At 40.6% G+C, this 19,648-nt stretch overlaps 1 protein-coding gene across 1 annotated transcript in view; it reads left to right on the top strand.

Annotated features, from left to right (window-relative positions):
- LOC111340011 (uncharacterized) overlaps positions 1-15,637 on the top strand; it is a 36,374-nt gene extending 20,737 nt beyond the window's left edge. Inside the window, exons 15-28 of the mRNA XM_088738821.1 lie at positions 26-104; positions 856-1,331; positions 1,770-3,296; positions 4,070-4,148; positions 4,781-5,256; positions 5,695-7,221; positions 7,994-8,072; positions 8,446-8,906; positions 9,478-10,965; positions 11,105-11,221; positions 12,113-12,238; positions 13,015-13,414; positions 13,799-14,196; positions 14,499-15,637. Coding sequence (XP_088594947.1) covers positions 26-104; positions 856-1,331; positions 1,770-3,296; positions 4,070-4,148; positions 4,781-5,256; positions 5,695-7,221; positions 7,994-8,072; positions 8,446-8,906; positions 9,478-10,965; positions 11,105-11,221; positions 12,113-12,238; positions 13,015-13,414; positions 13,799-14,196; positions 14,499-14,665 — 7,400 coding nt within the window. The 3' untranslated portion in view covers positions 14,666-15,637. The remainder of the gene's footprint in view (positions 1-25; positions 105-855; positions 1,332-1,769; positions 3,297-4,069; positions 4,149-4,780; positions 5,257-5,694; positions 7,222-7,993; positions 8,073-8,445; positions 8,907-9,477; positions 10,966-11,104; positions 11,222-12,112; positions 12,239-13,014; positions 13,415-13,798; positions 14,197-14,498) is intronic.
- Positions 15,638-19,648: the final 4,011 nt, after the last annotated feature.

Here is a 19,648-nt window from a genome sequence, read left to right as displayed (position 1 = left end):
ATTTCTTTAATCTTTTTTTCCACAGATGCTTTGATGTGCACAAAAGAAAGTTGTTTTCGTGGAGGTACCTGTATAGAAGGTTTTAAGCCATTTCCCTCATGTAGGTGGGTAAATAAATCTCGTTTATTCAGTCAATAAACCTTTAAACCTAGCAACAGTACCCAAGTTCTCCATTTTGTTCTCTGTGCATTTTCTATGGTTCCTACAAGGAAAATTTGTCTAACAATCAAGAGCCTCTTGACTTGGTTACAACTTCATTTATTTTCATGTCCTTAAAGGACCTGCAGATGTGAAGGCAGTCGTGTCATTCATGTTGGTCAGCGGATGTTGGTCAAGACGGTTGTGATTTTTGAGCTCCGCTAAGTGTGAGCCTATACAGTGTCTGTTTAGGTAGCCCGCCTAGAATAGCTTTGCTAACTGCGGGCTACAAAAGCCTTTATTTCTTTCATTTTAAAAAAATAAAAATAAAGTCAATAAAGTCATGTTCGATGCAGAGATGATACTGTTAGAACAAATCAGAAGCTTATCTCTGTTAGGGGTTAATGGATTAGGGACATTAATTTCAACACCTAGCTTTTGATTTTCTGAAGCGCAGATTACACCATCTCCGACAAAAGTTGCCTATGGTCCTCGCAGCGAATGCTAGAACTTCTTGATAAAATAGAAAATAACGTTTTTGTAGGGACTTTATGGAAAGGGAACTTTACTTAAACCTTTTTTAGCTGAGCCTTCAACATAAGTGAGTGATTAAGAAAACAAAACAATAGAATTTGCTTTGGCCAGGAACGAAAACTTTCCGTTTTATCTCTTCACTTTGAGAAGTAGTTGAGAGAGCCATTTATTCTTTATTCGCAGTTGCAAATGTGAAGAGATTATCAAGACGCTTCCACCAGCGCACATCTCCACCACAATTTCTCCCTCAACGAAACAGGGCAGTTGTGAGCCATTAACGATACCTCTTTGTCAATCTATGCCTTACAATGCGACAATGTTTCCCAACTTGTTGAATCACTCAACACAAGACGAAGCAGCCCTTGATGTCTACCAGTTTTATCCTCTCGTAAATTACGGTTGCTCGGATCATTTACGACTCTTCCTCTGTGTCGTTTACGCGCCAGTTTGTTCCGTCTTAAAGGCTCCAGTTCCTCCCTGCCGTTCCCTTTGTAACAGTGCGAGACATGGCTGTGAAAATGTGTTGAAAAGTTATGGTTTTAAATGGCCAGATAGTTTGAACTGCGGAAGATTTCCCGAATTAGGCTCTGAAATCTGCATTGGATTCAATGATTTTTTGGAACCCACATCCACCTCCCAGCCACCAATTAGTGAGAAAGGTAAGTACTGTTTAACATGTTTTGTGGTTGCTTAATGTTTTCGCTTCGGGCGCTCTTCTAAGTCCTTATATTAAAGCCTCTATGATCTTTCTGGAAAGAAATGAAAATCGCCTGAAACAAGAAGAAAGTAGACTTATTTCTGTGGAATGTTCGCCAAACAAATTTCGTATTTCCTTATGAGGTTCTACTGGCATTGCTAGGGTAAGAACCCAGCTTATTTACACCCTTCTCTTCTCCTCTCTGGAAGGTGGAAGTAAGAGGGAACCCAAGAGAAAGGTCACCACATGGCTTACTGCTATTGACCTCGCCACGAGACTAACTCATACCGAACTCTTAATAGAACGTATATGAGTTCATGAGTTCAAATCATTAAATCAGTCACTTTCTTTTGTTTTGTGACATTCCTAGTAAGTAATTTCATCTGCTATCTGACTTCAGCTTCCAATGGATCCTGTGGTGCCCATCAGATCATGTGTAAAGATACAGGAGTGTGCGTTGACAAAGCTTCTGTTTGTGGTGTTGAAGACGGTGCTTGTAGAGAACTCTCAGATGAAGAGCTGTGTGGTAATGCAACCTTTATTTTAGAATGTGGAAGTAAACTATTTAAATGCCGTGAAACAGGACACTGTTTGAAAAACTTTCATGTTTGTGACGGTTCTTACGACTGTGATGACAAATCAGATGAAGAAGGCTGCAATAGTACAGTTCCTTGTGGTGCCAGTGAGTTTAAATGCCGCGACTCTGGAGCATGTATTACGAAACGTGCTGTTTGTGATGGATTTTTAGATTGTATCGACAAGTCAGATGAAGAAGGATGTAGCAATGAAACCTCCTGCACTGGCAATTACTTTCGATGCACTTCAACGAGAAGATGCATTGATGAGAAGTGGGTTTGTGATGGACATGCAGACTGTGACGATATGTCAGATGAGTTGGTTTGCCCTACAACTGAGTTCTGCAGACCCCGCTTTCTGTGTCAGTCGGGTCCTCGTCGTTGTATTCCCGATCGCTGGCTGTGTGATGGATTTAATGACTGTGGAGATAACTCTGATGAACAGTATTGCAGTTGGCCAGTTTGTCCAAACAACCAGTCTTTTTGCAGGCCGCTTAAGATGTGTTTGCCAAGCCGATGGAAATGTGACGGTCAACGTGACTGTCCTGATAATTCGGATGAAGCAGATTGTCCAAATCTTCCCAAATGCGGCGACAGTGAATTCCAATGCGATGATAAATCTTGTGTTCTGATAAGTAAAGCTTGTGACGGCGAGGTTGACTGTGTGGACAAATCGGACGAAAAACACTGCAATCACACTCAAGCATGTACCAGCGCTCAGTTCGAATGTCGTGGCACTGGGGTATGCATCAACAAAGTCTTTGTATGTGATGGTAGCAATGACTGTGGAGACATGTCCGATGAACAAAAGTGTAACACAACTGCACTTTGTAGTACCACCGACCAGTTTCAGTGTGGAGCCTCAGGAAGATGTATCGAGAAGGATCTTGTTTGTGATGGTAATGATGATTGTGGGGATAAGTCGGATGAAGAAAAGTGCAACAGCACTCTACAAGGCAGTTGTGAGCCGTTGACGATGCCCAGTTGTCGAAATTATATGCCGTATGATACTACGATATTTCCAAACTTGTTAAATCACAGAACTCAAACTGAGGCAGAGAAAGATCTCTTCCAGTTCTATCCATTGATGAAGACGTATTGCTCGGCACATATTGAGTTTTTCTTTTGCGCTGTTTATGCACCAATTTGTACTTTATCTAAAACGGCAGTTCCTCCCTGCCGTTCTCTCTGTGATAGTGCTAAGTTGAGCTGTGAAAAAGCGTTGGAACGTTTTGGCTTCAAATGGCCCGAGATTGTATCCTGTGAAAAATTTCCTCAAATAGGAGAAAAGGCTTGCATTGCAGTTAACCCAACAGCACCCATCAGCTTACCGGCGGCGTCACTTGAGACTTGTAAGTACAACACTAAATGACTTTGTCTTGGAGGGAAGAGGAATTTTCAAAAGTCATTTGGGATTGGTTTATTTTGCTTTATTACCACGCATTATTATTGGTCTAGGAAAATCACTCTCCCAACTTAACCAATGACATATTGCAGTTCTCGTTGGATTGTAATGACATTGTTATTTTGTTTTTGCGCCATTCAATAGTAGAGTGTTTCATTTTCAACGGTATGTTTTTTTCAGGTATGTTTTTTCGGTATTCAAACTAGATATGCGCTACGAAAGGCAGAAGGAAATAAATGGTTGCACACCTTCTTAAGACTGTCAATGCCTTCATCCTTTTCTTACATCTCACGTACTTTGAACATAGCAGCTATTGTAACCATAGTTTGTAGGATTAAAATAGAAAACGAAATTTAGGCTCCTTACACGAACGGAAACATGTACCTCATCTAATGCATAAGTTCAACCTCTTAGAGAAAGGGTTTCTTAACCTTAGCTACGATACTTTCCTGCATTTCTTGAATAAAAATACTAGGACAACGTAAAAATGCTTTACAAGAAAACGGAACAGATCCAGTCTTTGTTATTGTGATATTGCCTTCCGATTGAATATTTTCTTTGCTACTCAAAGTAGGAAATAAAATCTTGCTTGATGACTGATTGCTTGTATTGTATTGTATTGTTACGTAACAAAACCCACGAAGGGAGATCTGATGCTAACACAGTCACCATTGCAAAGATTCTGAAGTGAGCATTTTTTTTAATCTTTTTTTTCCACAGATGCTTTGATGTGCACGAAAGAAAGTTGTTTTCGTGGAGGTACCTGTATAGAAGGTTTTAAGCCATTTCCCTCATGTAGGTGGGTAAAGAAATCTCGTTTATTCAGTCAATAAACCTTTAAACTTAGCAACAGTACCCGAGTTCTCCATTTTGTTCTCTGTGCATTTCCTATGGTTCCTAAAACGAAAATTTTGTATAACAATCAAGAGCTTCCTGACTTGGTTACAACTTCATTTATTTTCATGTCCTTAAAGGACCTGCAGATGTGGAGGGAGCAACGTTGCTGCCCGATATGCTACATAGGCGTAAGGGCATAAGGAAGGCAGTCGTATCATTCATGTTCGATGCAGAGATGATACTGTTAGAACAAATCAGAAGCTTATCTCTGTTAGGGTTTAATGGATTAGGGACATTAATTTCAACACCCAGCTTTTGATTTTCTGAAGCGCAGATTACACCATCTCCGACCAAAGTTGCCTATGGTCCTCGCAGCGAATGCTAGAACTTCTTGATAAAATAGAAAATAACGTTTTTGTTGGGACTTTATGGAAAGGGAACTTTACTTAAACCTTTTTTAGCTGAGCCTTCAACATAAGTGAGTGATTAAGAAAACAAAACAATAGAATTTGCTTTGGCCAGGAACGAAAACTTTCCGTTTTATCTCTTCACTTTGAGAAGTAGTTGAGAGAGCCATTTATTCTTTATTCGCAGTTGCAAATGTGAAGAGATTATCAAGACGCTTCCACCAGCGCACATCTCCACCACAATTTCTCCCTCAACGAAACAGGGCAGTTGTGAGCCATTAACGATACCTCTTTGTCAATCTATGCCTTACAATGCGACAATGTTTCCCAACTTGTTGAATCACTCAACACAAGACGAAGCTGCCCTTGATGTCTACCAGTTTTATCCTCTCGTAAATTACGGTTGCTCGGATCATTTACGACTCTTCCTCTGTGTCGTTTACGCGCCAGTTTGTTCCGTCTTAAAGGCTCCAGTTCCTCCCTGCCGTTCCCTTTGTAACAGTGCGAGACATGGCTGTGAAAATGTGTTGAAAAGTTATGGTTTTAAATGGCCAGATAGTTTGAACTGCGGAAGATTTCCCGAATTAGGCTCTGAAATCTGCATTGGATTCAATGATTTTTTGGAACCCACATCCACCTCCCAGCCACCAATTAGTGAGAAAGGTAAGTACTGTTTAACATGTTTTGTGGTTGCTTAATGTTTTCACTTCGGGCGCTCTTCTAAGTCCTTATATTAAAGCCTCTATGATCTTTCTGGAAAGAAATGAAAATCGCCTGAAACAAGAAGAAAGTAGACTTATTTCTGTGGAATGTTCGCCAAACAAATTTCGTATTTCCTTATGAGGTTCTACTGGCATTGCTAGGGTAAGAACCCAGCTTATTTACACTCTTCTCTTCTCCTCTCTGGAAGGTGGAAGTAAGAGGGAACCCAAGAGAAAGGTCACCACATGGCTTACTGCTATTGACCTCGCCACGAGACTAACTCATACCGAACTCTTAATAGAACGTATATGAGTTCATGAGTTCAAATCATTAAATCAGTCACTTTCTTTTGTTTTGTGACATTCCTAGTAAGTAATTTCATCTGCTATTTGACTTCAGCTTCCAATGGATCCTGTGGTGCCCATCAGATCATGTGTAAAGATACAGGAGTGTGCGTTGACAAAGCTTCTGTTTGTGGTGTTGAAGACGGTGCTTGTAGAGAACTCTCAGAGGAAGAGCTCTGTGGTAATGCAACCTTTATTTTAGAATGTGGAAGTAAACTATTTAAATGCCGTGAAACAGGACACTGTTTGAAAAACTTTCATGTTTGTGACGGTTCTTACGACTGTGATGACAAATCAGATGAAGAAGGCTGCAATAGTACAGTTCCTTGTGGTGCCAGTGAGTTTAAATGCCGCGACTCTGGAGCATGTATCACGAAACGTGCTGTTTGTGATGGATTTTTAGATTGTATCGACAAGTCAGATGAAGAAGGATGTAGCAATGAAACCTCCTGCACTGGCAATTACTTTCGATGCACTTCAACGAGAAGATGCATTGATGAGAAGTGGGTTTGTGATGGACATGCAGACTGTGACGATATGTCAGATGAGTTGGTTTGCCCTACAACTGAGTTCTGCAGACCCCGCTTTCTGTGTCAGTCGGGTCCTCGTCGTTGTATTCCCGATCGCTGGCTGTGTGATGGATTTAATGACTGTGGAGATAACTCTGATGAACAGTATTGCAGTTGGCCAGTTTGTCCAAACAACCAGTCTTTTTGCAGGCCGCTTAAGATGTGTTTGCCAAGCCGATGGAAATGTGACGGTCAACGTGACTGTCCTGATAATTCGGATGAAGCAGATTGTCCAAATCTTCCCAAATGCGGCGACAGTGAATTCCAATGCGATGATAAATCTTGTGTTCTGATAAGTAAAGCTTGTGACGGCAAGGTTGACTGTGTGGACAAATCGGACGAAAAACACTGCAATCACACTCAAGCATGTACCAGCGCTCAGTTCGAATGTCGTGGCACTGGGGTATGCATCAACAAAGTCTTTGTATGTGATGGTAGCAATGACTGTGGAGACATGTCCGATGAACAAAAGTGTAACACAACTGCACTTTGTAGTATCACCGACCAGTTTCAGTGTGGAGCCTCAGGAAGATGTATCGAGAAGGATCTTGTTTGTGATGGTAATGATGATTGTGGGGATAAGTCGGATGAAGAAAAGTGCAACAGCACTCTACAAGGCAGTTGTGAGCCGTTGACGATGCCCAGTTGTCGAAATTATATGCCGTATGATACTACGATATTTCCAAACTTGTTAAATCACAGAACTCAAACTGAGGCAGAGAAAGATCTCTTCCAGTTCTATCCATTGATGAAGACGTATTGCTCGGCACATATTGAGTTTTTCTTTTGCGCTGTTTATGCACCAATTTGTACTTTATCTAAAACGGCAGTTCCTCCCTGCCGTTCTCTCTGTGATAGTGCTAAGTTGAGCTGTGAAAAAGGGTTGGAACATTTTGGCTTCAAATGGCCCGAGATTGTATCCTGTGAAAAATTTCCTCAAATAGGAGAAAAGGCTTGCATTGCAGTTAACCCAACAGCACCCATCAGCTTACCGGCGGCGTCACTTGAGACTTGTAAGTACAACACTAAATGACTTTGTCTTGGAGCGAAGAGGAATTTTCAATAGTAATTTGGGATTGATTTGCTTTATTACCACGCATTATTATTGGTCTAGGAAAATCACTCTCCCATCTTAACCAATGAGATATTGCAGTTGTCGTTGGATTGTAATGACATTATTATTTCGTTTTTGCGCCATTCAATAGTAGAGTGTTTCATTTTCAACGGTATGTTTTTTTCAGGTATGTTTTTTCGGTATTCAAACTAGATATGCGCTACGAAAGGCAGAAGGAAATAAATGGTTGCACACCTTCTTAAGACTGTCAATGCCTTCACCCTTTTCTTACATGTCATGTACTTTGAACATAGCAGCTACTGTAACCATAGTTTGTAGCATTAAAATAGAAAATGAAATTTAGGCTCCTTACAGGAACGGAAACATGTACCTCATCTAAGGCATAAGTTCAACCTCCTAGAGAAAGGGTTTCTTAACCTTAGCTACGATACTTTCCCGCATTTCTTGAATAAAAATACTAGGACAACGTAAAAATGCTTTACAAGAAAACGGAACAGATCCAGTCTTTGTTATTGTGATATTGCCTTCCGATTGAATATTTTCTTTGCTACTCAAAGTAAGAAATAAAATCTTGCTTGATGACTGATTGCTTGTATTGTATTGTATTGTATTGTTACGTAACAAAACCCACGAAGGGAGATCTGACGCCAACTCACTCACCATTGCAAAGATTCTGAAGTGAGCATTTTTTTAATCTTTTTTTTCCGCAGATGCTTTGATGTGCACAAAAGAAAGTTGTTTTCGTGGAGGTACCTGTATAGAAGGTTTTAAGCCATTTCCTTCATGTAGGTGGGTAAAGAAATCTCGTTTATTCAGTCAATAAACCTTTAAACTTAGCATCAGTACCCAAGTTGTCCATTTTGTTCTCTGTGCATTTCCTATGGTTCCTAGAAGGAAAATTTGTCTAACAATCAAGAGCTTCTTGAACTGGCTCCAATTTCCTTGATATTCATCTCTATTGTTTGATTGAGGGGTAATTTTATGGAAGGGGAACTTCACTCAAACTAAAAACTAGCGAGTGACCAAGAGAACGAAGTTTTCTCAGGAAAGATTTCTGATACCAAGTTCTCGAATAATAAGTACAAGCCAGTAATGAGGGTTATCCATTTGGTCATTTCGCTGAAAGTAGTCATTGAGAGAGCCATTTATTCTCTGTTCGCAGTTGCAGATGTGAAGAAATTATCAAGACGCTCCCACCAGTGCACATCTCCACCACAATTTCTCCCTCAACGAAACAGGACAGTTGTGAGCCGTTAACGTTACCTCTTTGTCGATCTATGCCTTACAATACTACAATTTTTCCAAACTTGTTAAATCACGCAACACAAGACGAAGCCGCTCTTGATGTCCAGCTGTTTTATCCTTTGGTAAAATACGCTTGCTCGGAGCACTTAGAGTTCTTCCTCTGTGCTGTTTACGCGCCAGTTTGTTCAGTCTCGAAAGCTGCAGTTCCTCCCTGCCGCTCCCTTTGTAATGGTGCAAGACTTGGCTGTGGAGATGTTATGAAAAGGTTTGGTTTCAAATGGCCAGAGACTTTGAACTGCGAAAGATTCCCTCTTGAAGGTGCAAGTAACTGCGTTGGAGTAAATGGATCGATGGGACCTACTTCTCTGCCACTGACAAGTGAGTTAAAAATTAACCAATGGTAAACACCACAGCGTACACTATTGACCAATCAGAGCGCGCGCTTTACTTTGGTTATGTTATAATACAAAACTGAAAGATCTTACCATGATGAGTATCGTGAAACATGCCATGTTATCTTTGAAATATATGTGTAAACTTTTAATTTCGTTCTAAATTCTGAAATTTCATCAGCTGACAAGGCTCGGTTTATGGCCCAAAGTGATTGAAACGTGCAATAGTGATCTGATGTCCCCTTTTTCAACCTTTTTACGTGCTATATCTTCACTATGAACTTTAAAGCATGTTTAAATTTATATACACCATCATTTCGGGGAGTAGTATTTTTACTTTTTTGTGACTACTTTCAAAAATTGTATTCACATCATAACAGATCATTCAATTCAAACGTCAAATCGGTCGAAATGCTCACAGAGTATCTCACCGGGCATTGGTAGGTCTTGAGTTTATTCTTTATCATCGAGTTTGTTCTTTGTCCTAGCTACGTAACACACGATTGGTGCGATATTCTACGAATGTGCTAATACATTATTTTCTTACCTGTCTTCAGCCTCCAGTCGTTCCTGTCTCACTAGTCAGTTCATATGTAACAGCACAAAAGAGTGCATTGACAAAAGTCTTCTTTGTGATGGTAATGATGACTGTGGTGATAATTCAGACGAAGACAGCTGTGGTAACGAATGTGATAACAATGAATTCCAATGCGATGATAGATCCTGTATTCTGATAAGTGCTGTTTGTGACGGCAAAATTGACTGTGTTGACAAATCGGACGAAACGCGCTGCAATTACACCCAAGCATGTACAAGCAATCAGTTCCAATGTCGTAGCACCGGAGTATGCATCAACAAAGTCTTTGTATGTGATGGTAGCAATGACTGTGGAGACATGTCCGATGAAGAAAAGTGTAACACAACTGCACTTTGTAGTAACGCTGACCAGTTTCAGTGTGGAGCTTTTGAAAGATGTATCGAGAAGGTTCTTGTTTGTGATGGTAATGATGACTGTGGGGACAACTCGGACGAAGTCGATTGTGAAGATGATCGTCTTTGTAACGCTGATGAGTTTAAATGCAATACAACAAGACGATGTATACCTGCAAAATGGGTGTGTGATGGAATTAGTCATTGCCCCGACAGCTCAGATGAGGCGAATTGCAACAACACTGAGTGTGCCGGCGAGGACAGATTTCGATGTAAATCTAGAGCGGGTGCTTGCATCCCGACCACATGGATTTGTGATGGGCAAGATGACTGTGGAGATGACTCTGATGAAGTGAACTGTACCCTGCCTCAATGCGAAACGGGAGAGTTTTTTTGCAAGCCTTCCAAATCGTGTATGCCTGTCAGATGGAAGTGTGATGGAGAATCTGACTGTCCGGACGAATCAGATGAAGCAGACTGTCCTGAATTCTTGTGTAAACGCGAGTACTTTAAATGCAAGAGTGTAGAAAAGTGTATCCCAGAAAAATGGGTTTGTGATTCCGATGACGATTGCGACGATAAATCAGATGAAGTTAACTGTGCTAATAATACGTGCGAGGCTTGGCTATTTTCATGCGAAACTTCTGGAAAGTGCCTCCGAAAAACATGGGTTTGTGATGGCCAAGACGATTGTTCTGATGGATCGGATGAAAAGAACTGCACCAGAAGCAAATGTGAAGATGAGGAATTTTCATGCAGCGCCTCGGGTACATGTATTCCAAAGAAACAACGCTGTAATGGTGTAAATGACTGTCATGATAACTCTGATGAATTAAACTGTACCTTACCTGTTTGCGAAGAGGGTCAATTCCTTTGCGGTTCTAGGGGATGCGCGCCTAACGCATGGAGATGCGATGGTGATTCTGACTGCCCAGGCAACTCAGATGAAGTCAACTGCCCTACAGTAGCTGCAAAATGTAGCAACCGTGAATTTCAGTGTAAGGACAGTTCGTGCATTCACGTCGGCTGGGTTTGTGATGGCGATCCAGATTGTGAAGACAATTCAGATGAGTTCAACTGCACTTCTCCAAGTGAATGTCCGGGGAATATATGCGGTGAGTTATGACTGTGAGATTGGGAGAGTTAAACTTCGAAATTTATGGCTAACAGGAGATCGAATTATTATGGCTATCCGTCTTTCTTTATACATAAACAGTTCAGTTGTTATTGTTGTTATTGTTTTTGTTATGTCAGGTGACGGTTTGTGCGAAACAAATCAGTTCATCTGTGAGAATGGAAGGTGCATAGATGTGCAAGAGAGATGTGATGGAAAGGATGACTGCTCTGATGGTACCGATGAGGCAGATTGTGGTACGTTATTCTCAAATTATTATATCATACGCGAGACACCATCTGTAAGTTCTCTCTTTCGTCAAGGGGTCTTAATTAGACAGAAAACCCGTTGGCTACCCTTAGGTCCTTCCCTTTATGGAGTGCAGTGTGGGTGGAGTGGGACTGGGGTCATGGGCCAGGTGCAATCATCATGCACCGCGCTCTGCGTTTTCTAGATAGAACGCAAAGGACTAGGGGCCCGTTTCTCGGAAGTCCCGGTAACTTAACGGGCCCGTAAAGATGTCCTGTTATCATTCAAGATGGGGATTTCAAACGTTTTGAAAGTGACACAATAAAACTATCAGCTAAAGAAACAAGAAGGACTGGTTTGGGTGCCAGAACCTACTTTGCTATCCTTTAAGTTTTGAATTTTAAACATTGCTTCGGGTCCGTTAAGTTACCGGAACTTTCGAGAAACGAGCCCCAGAGACGAGCTCATCCTTTTGTTGTTAATATGTCGAACGAGAGGAATTACAAAACATTCGGCAGTGTAGCCTTTCATTGCAAGGTGATCTGCATGGCTACTTTCAGATTGAAATCAGTCGCCCCTTTTTAGCGGAAGATGACGTATTAGTCAGATTCTCATTTTCTTAGAGTGCATTATGTAGTTTAAAATTGAAGTACTGAAACGAAACCTTTCCAATTAATTGGTTGGTTGGGGTTAAGGGTTCAAGGACAATGGCAATCATCTTGCGCTGAGTTATGATTGAGCCTCTAACTTCCGCAAGTGACCAGTTCATAACTTTTCTTTACAATAACGATACTTTATTAAGCAGAGAGCCGATTAAAATAAAAGAATTACTTCTTTATCAAACCAAGAGCCATAGGGACTTCTCTTTATTTTCACTCCTGTGTTTTTTTTATTTCCAGATCAAGAAGTCTGTAAAATCCGAGGAAACTGCAGTCAAGGTTGCTCAGTTGACGGAGATGTTTACATTTGCAAATGCACTGAGGGCTACGAATTAACATCAGATAACAAAACTTGCCGAGCTTTAGGTGAGAAATGATGGGTCAATGCGTCGCTTCTCTACGCAGTTCCCAGGGCTTGAGAAGCAGACAAATGACATAAGCCATGAATGTTAGGATCAATTTCAGCTTCTGAGCAATTACACTCCCACCCCTCCTCAAACCCAACAACAGTGAACTGATAACAAGTTAAGGTAAATGTTGGATCAAGTGAGGGACGGGTGCGCAGCTGCCCAGATACTGACATTGATCCAAACGTTACAGGACATGTTCTTATCAAAAATACATAGGAGAACAGAGAGAGAGACAATCGGGGCGTTGGCTGGGATGCGTCGATCCACAGAAGCAAGATACAATCAGGGGACAGAAAGGAAGGGCCCCCTGAGATATGTGAATTCTATTAACGCTTTTCATACATATTTGTTCGAACGAATGTTTGTCTCTGAGACATCCCCAGGAAGAGAGGGCTTAGCTCGATGCGATGTTCTAAGTACGAATAACATAATGGCTTATAGCTTAAAGATTGGTTCTGTCGTCGAAAAAGACTCCAATAAATGAGGTTTTCTGCGAGAAGTTTGAATATGGACATTTGGGCGATGATTTTGTTCATGTACCAAACACAAAATATCTTTCTCAGACATCGTCCTCATGTCCCCCTCTATGTCCCCACTTTTTCTCGGTAGAAGGTCTTGGTGTTCCTCTATGAGCACTCGCTCAGGCTCGAGAAATACTATTTATCTTATTTTACTATTCAGCTACTCGTTGGTTTATCATTTTACAATTCCTGGAATCTTGTTCCACTTCAGGCCCAGAAGGATTTGTTTTTGCTGCAAATCGCAAGGACATTCGCCGATTCTCAATGAACACACTTACTCCCGAGTTAGTAGTGACTTCAGATCAAACTAACTCCTTTTTTCTGGATTTCAACTTTGACACAAAACATATCTACTGGAGTGATATGGTACATGACAATATTCGACGAGCACCGATTGATAACGGCAGCGATATTGAAGTAGTTATCGAGGGAAATCTCAACAGACCAGAGGGCATAACAGTAGACTGGATCAACAAGAAGTTATATTGGATTGATGCGAACTCCACAGAATCTGAGATTGAAGTTGCTGACCTAAGTGGGAAAAATCGTTTGAGTCTTATCCAGGGAGACATGCAAGAACCAAGAGCTATTGCAGTACATCCGCTTCTCGGGTAATCGATCTATTGGGATTTTTTGTTTTTGTTTTCGTTGTTCCATTCCGTTTGGGGAGCGAAAATTATTTGAGCAAGGGAAAGGGGGGGATTTTGGTTGTGATACGTTAAACTTTAACTGATTCTCCGCTAAGGCTCTGTAATATTCTTGAGATCTCCCCATTGGCAATAATTTGGCAATAAATTGGCCGATATCCCTAAATTTTCTGCACGTCCCCCCCCCCCATTCTCTGTTGGGGACACTGAAACCCTCCATCCCCCCCTCTTCCAGGCAATCAATGACGACTGGTCTCTTATTGTATTTCTATTTGATCCAGAATGCATTTGTATTATTTATTCATATATTCGATTGACTGTCGACCATTTTTCTTCTTTTATTTCCAGTTACCTGTTCTGGACTGACTGGGGTAAACCAAGTAAAATAGAGAGATGCGCTATGAATGGCGACAGTGCAACACGTAAAGCTATCATAACGGAGAACATAGGTTGGCCAAATGGGATTACAATAGACTATACTTTGAACAGAATCTGGTGGACTGATGCCAAGCTACACACCATTGAATCAGCTGATTTGAATGGAAAACATCGCAAAGTTTTCTTAAAAGCCAGGCCTTTAAAGCGTCCTTTTGGGATTTCAGTGTTCCTGGACAGCGTTTTCTGGACAGACTGGCAAACATCGAAACTCCATGTTGCGAATAAGTTTACTGGAAGAGTTGTAAATGCTGTTGTTCTGCAGATGCCGATGGATGTTGTTGTGTTTCATCGACAGAGGCAGCCAATAGGTTAGAGTACTCTTAATTATGCTATAAATCTGTAGTAATTGCTTGGGATTTGCTTCACTACCACCCATCGATAGACCAAATAACTGTTTAATCACTTAGTTGAACAGTCAGATATGAATTCAAAAATGCAAGAACCATTTTCCTTTCATAGTACTGGTCACGTGAATTTTCGTCAGGCTTCTTTGGTTTATCTGTCGGTCAGCGGATTTCCTTGATCTAGCTAAGGTCACTGTCTGTGTTGTGTCCTTAGGCAAGACATTTTGATCTCACAATACCTTTTATATCTCCTGTTTCATTTACAGGATCCAATCCTTGTAACGTCACTGCACTGCTTGGTGGCTGCAGTCACATCTGTTTATTGGCGCCTGTTGACTCTTACCCACAAGGCTTTTCGTGCCGTTGTCCACCTGGATTAACGCTGCTTGCTGACCAGAAGACCTGTAATCCGCAGGCTCAGCCGCAACTTTGAGAAGTGATGAAGCATTCTAGTATTTGGAGACTGGGGGAAGCGCAAGGGAGGGTGTGGTTAACACGAACGCTTTGCTTTTATAACAAATATTATCGATAAACATTTCCAAGCAACGAGTTACCGTATTTCCTTGAAAGCGCCCCTCCCCCGAATAAGCGCCCACCCCTAGACCATAATTTCAAATAAGCACCCCCCTTCTCTTCTAGATAGTAGGTATACACGGAAAACCTGTTTCTACTGCCACTTTATTTACAGTTTTTAAGCTTCAGCTACAGCGGGATCAATACAAGAGTATGCTTTTTTTCCGTTCAGTCACTTCCAGTTATTTCCATATCCAGGTGCTTGCAGAGTTCATTTTTGTCCGTTAGCTGTAATTTTAATTTTTTCCTATTGCCGTGCTGGCTTAATAACCCCCTGTCCTTCCTCCTCGGTCAAGTGTCCTCCTTATTTTAAATAATCGCCTGGGCGCTTAATCGAGGAAATACGGTTTTCTCATTTTTTGGTTTCCAATGTTAGCTGGCTCACGAATCTACAACGTTTTTCTTGCAATGTATACTTGGCAATTTTTCTTTTTTCAGAGGACAATACACGAAGCGAACTCGCCCTAAAGTCAATTAACCAATAGTAAACTATTACCACCACCTTCCCTTCTTTGAAAATGCTAAGAGCACCCTTAAAAGCCACTACCATTTTATTGCTATAAGCTTATCCAATAAAATGTACTTGACACGAAGTAGGGTTACCCTGCCAATAATGAAAGTACTTCAGTACAGTTACTCAACCGGTTACAGAGGTAGAAATCCGCTGATTAGTACTTTATATCTAACTGTAGTCAACCTGCATGAAGAAGAGATTGTATTTTTGCCTTTCTTTAAGAACACAATTCTCTTCAACCAATTCAAGGATCTTATTTCTATCTCGTCAAGTTCACAGTCAATTTCATATTAAATTCAATCGTAATTCATGGCAGGATTTTCGAAGAGTGTGGTCCTTCAAATATGCCTTGCATAAATAAAACGACAAGTGAGGCTGTTACATTAAATGAATATGAATTATCACCTAATTTTGACAAAGCTAGAAAGGGAGGGGGGTCTTATGTTAGGTTCTTACTGTTATTTGAGAGATATGCCAGGTTGTTTTATTACTATATAGATTATCGCTTCAGCTTGACCGGGGGTCTCGTACATCCTAGGGGTTCCTCCTCCGCACCATCCCCTCCCTCATTTGTTACGACCCCCCCTAACCCCATTTGTTACGACCCCCTTCCCCCATTTGTTACGACCCCCCCTCCCCCATTTGTTACGACCCCCTCCCCCATTTGTTACGACCTCCCTCCCCCATTTGATATGACCCCCCTCCCCCCATTTGTTACGACTCCCCTCACCCCATTTGTTACGAGCCCCCTCCCCATTTGTTACGACCCCCCTCCCCCCATTTGTTACGACCCCCCTCCCCCCATTTGTTACGCCCTTTAAGTGTAAAGAACTTTCCCGTAACATCTTATGTGGTTACATGTGGTTACTCGTACGCGCTGTGGTCACGCACACTGTGTTTACAAGCATTATACACCTGCCTGTGGTACCATCTGCGGTTTTCTGACTCGTGGCACTTATCATTACAGGTGTTTTAGCTAATTACTTTCACTAAGGGATCTTTATTGAATGCGAACAAAAAACGCAATAATAAGTATTGTTGAAGCACGTGCCACGCATTACGAACCTCACTGTTAGATAAATATCGAATGTATAGCAGTGTCTATGTAAGGACGGAAGGGTGATCTGCCAAAATTTTCACCGAAACTGAAAATATGATTCCCTCAAAACCGAAAACACTCCATGGTGAAACGGAAGATCCCAGAAGTAAGAAGTAAAATATCAGCGTTCACGAAAAAAAACTAAAAATAAAAACGAAAACTGCAGAAATGAAATCTTAAAAAATACAGAATTTTTGTGCGAAAACCGGAAAACTTAAAGATGATCAAAACCGAAAGAGACAAGAGTTCAATTTGTTTGTGTCAGGTTATCGCTTTTGCAGTTTCGCGTTTTGTTTACAACGAAACCCATATGTACTGTGTTCCGCTGCGGAACTCCAACCGTGATTAGTTTAACTTTCTAAACCGTGTAGATAACACATGATTTTGTTTCAGGACTTCCGTTATCAATTCAGGACATCCGCCCAGCTTGGTTTTGTCGAGGTCTGAGAGTAAATGAACGGACCTTGAAAGGTTAAAATGCATTACATCGGTAATAATGTAGGGTGAATGTAAACAATCTCTAGACTGATGTCGTGGACCGTCGAACAAACATTCTGAGTTGAGGCACATGCTCATTTGTGGTTCGCGTGTCTCTAAACCATTAGTGTTTCACGAAAGTCATCGATGAAAATTATTCTGAATCTTTAGGACACTGCTGAAAAATTCGCTTTACACCGCGACAGCTGGAAAAAAAAAATTTTTAACACCTTTGAGACCGACCACGGTTTGATTCTTTAGTCATCTTAGCACATAAAGGGAGTTCTGCTATTTTGGTGAAGACTTGATCACTCCTTGAAGGACTGTATCAAGTGCAATTCAGTCCCAACGAAATACATCTATCCACTTTGGAATCCACATTTAATTTTATTCAAATTTCGCGTTGAAGATTGTTGATTCTATGAGCAATTTTGAACATGCTAAATGATTTACGACAATGCAAACGCTTCGCGTGACCGAATCTCTAAATTGAGGGATACCCGTAATAATAGTCTAGCAAGTATTAATAGTCTAGCTGGGATTGTAATTTCGTCGCTTTACAACACCATCATTCAGTCGAAAATAAAATGTTCACATCGCTGCATATGTCGAAGCACGTTAAACGTTCAGTGAAAATGAATATTGATTTGAATGATTGAAGGATTTCTGTCAGCATTTGAAAGGAAATTTTAATGAAACAAGAACTCTACAGGAATCAGGCGAGGCCGATTGACAGCATGGTAACGTTGGTCTCCATTAGTACTTAAAAAACTTTATTAAACTTTAACTCCCTGGACTGATTAACATGCAACTCTCCCTATGATATCCATGCATTATCAAGCAAACAGTAATGAGAATACTCAAGTTTATCAGATGGAAGCTCACATAGAAATTCACGTAGAAGTTCTTGATTGTCGTAGGGCAGCTACTCGGAGGGGTGAATTAGCAATAAGATCTTGTGAGTTACTAGTAAGGATTAACAAAACAACAGGACGACTGTTGCGTACAACTCTACGGACAATTTTTTTCTCATTTCTTCTTTTTCTTGGACATAAGTCAAAGAATAACAAAGAGCATTGACTAGATGTGTACGGTACACGAGTTCGAGTTTTCACGAGCTCGTGGCTGGAGGAGGGAGGTTTTCTGAAATATCCAGCTACAATTCCAGTGAATGCAGAACATCCGAACGTGTGAAATCGTTCTCTGTGTCAGTTTTTGTTTTTGTTTTTTCTCCTTTTATACTCGACAAATTGCCAATCGATTGGCCTACATTTTTTTGGGTAACAGTTGATGATGTTTGAAAAAAAAACACTCTAAGGAATATAAGCTGATGAATTAATTCAACAGGGAAATCAGGAGCCCATCGGGTCATGGGCTGCTTGGAAAATTTAATATGCCTTGAGAATGCCGCCATAAATTATCACAAAGGTCAAAATGTTATCTGCTAAACAAACAACTTTTCGTGAAACTCTGCACGAAATGTTCATAAATTCACTGCTTATATGGTATTCATGAAAAATCTCTATAAACAGAACGCACTATAGGTGCTATTTGAAGGAATAATATTAAAAAAGTAAATAGAACAAATTTGCGTAATTGACATCAGTGATGTCGTAACTAAAATTGATAGGTTTTATTTGTTCGTTGCGGAATCACTAATTTTAACTTGGCAATCTTTTTTTTAAAACAAAAGAGAAAAAAATCCTTCGATAGCCTTTGATTTCAATAACAAAAGTGTATGACTTCCAGAGTTTAAAGTATTTCGGTGAACTAGAATGAACGGATGAGAATTTAAAGATATTCAATACAAATTCGAATTTGTCCTGTGATAATGAACCAACCGCAGTCTTCATATTTGCACTTCTTAACAGAAGGGTCAGTAGGTTGTTGTGCTATCTCTTCTATTTCCTTTTCCTTCGTCAGTTGGTTGTGTTTTCTGATCCAAATATTTACAAATCTTCGAGGTGAAATCTATTTTAAAAGATGTAACTTTTCTGAAGTGCATTTAGACCAAACACCAATTTTACTTATTCTGTCTTTTTGTCCAGCTATAATTGCTGTTTTTCTCTTGTTTTTGGATGAGCTCCAACAGTTTAACAAACATGTTCTTGTCAATATCCATTCGCCAGTCATGAAGATATTAAAGCTGACATATTTTAACCATCGCTTTCCTGTTGTTATCCTGCCAGGAAATAGCAAGTTGATGTCTAGGATCAATGCTTTCCGCAGGAAGATTGGCGCGATTGAGCTTGTAGGTAGCAAAACAATGATATAGTTTCCATTACACACCTCTGGCTGTAGGCCAGATTAAAGAGCAACAGAAAATTCGAGATCAAAGACCCCCACAGCAAGAATCATAGATATTCGCTGGACGGGATTTATGTGATCTTATTGGGATTATGAAAAAAATTGGACCCCAGCATGGCTATGGTACGGCTGCCGATCGATTTTAAATTCCTGAAATGTGGTGTGATTCAAAAGAGATATGATAAACCGAGATATGTAGGGACAGAAATGATAAGCTTAAGTTATTCAAAAATGTTTAATTTGTGAATGCTCATTGAGATGGTTTTTGGACGTCGGCCATTATTGATCAGGGGAAACTCTTGAGGTTTCCCGACACAAACAAACCAGGCGTTGACGGACGTAGTTTAGAAAATTTTAGGGTTGTCAGATAGCGCTTTTGTACCACCATTAGCATCATAAGCGACTGGAAAAGGATCTATATTTCAAAGCTTTGAGTACCGATTAGT

Source organism: Stylophora pistillata, chromosome 11, assembly GCF_964205215.1.
Source record: "Stylophora pistillata chromosome 11, jaStyPist1.2, whole genome shotgun sequence".
Lineage (NCBI taxonomy): Eukaryota > Metazoa > Cnidaria > Anthozoa > Scleractinia > Pocilloporidae > Stylophora > Stylophora pistillata.
This window is presented reverse-complemented; position numbering and strand designations above follow the sequence as displayed.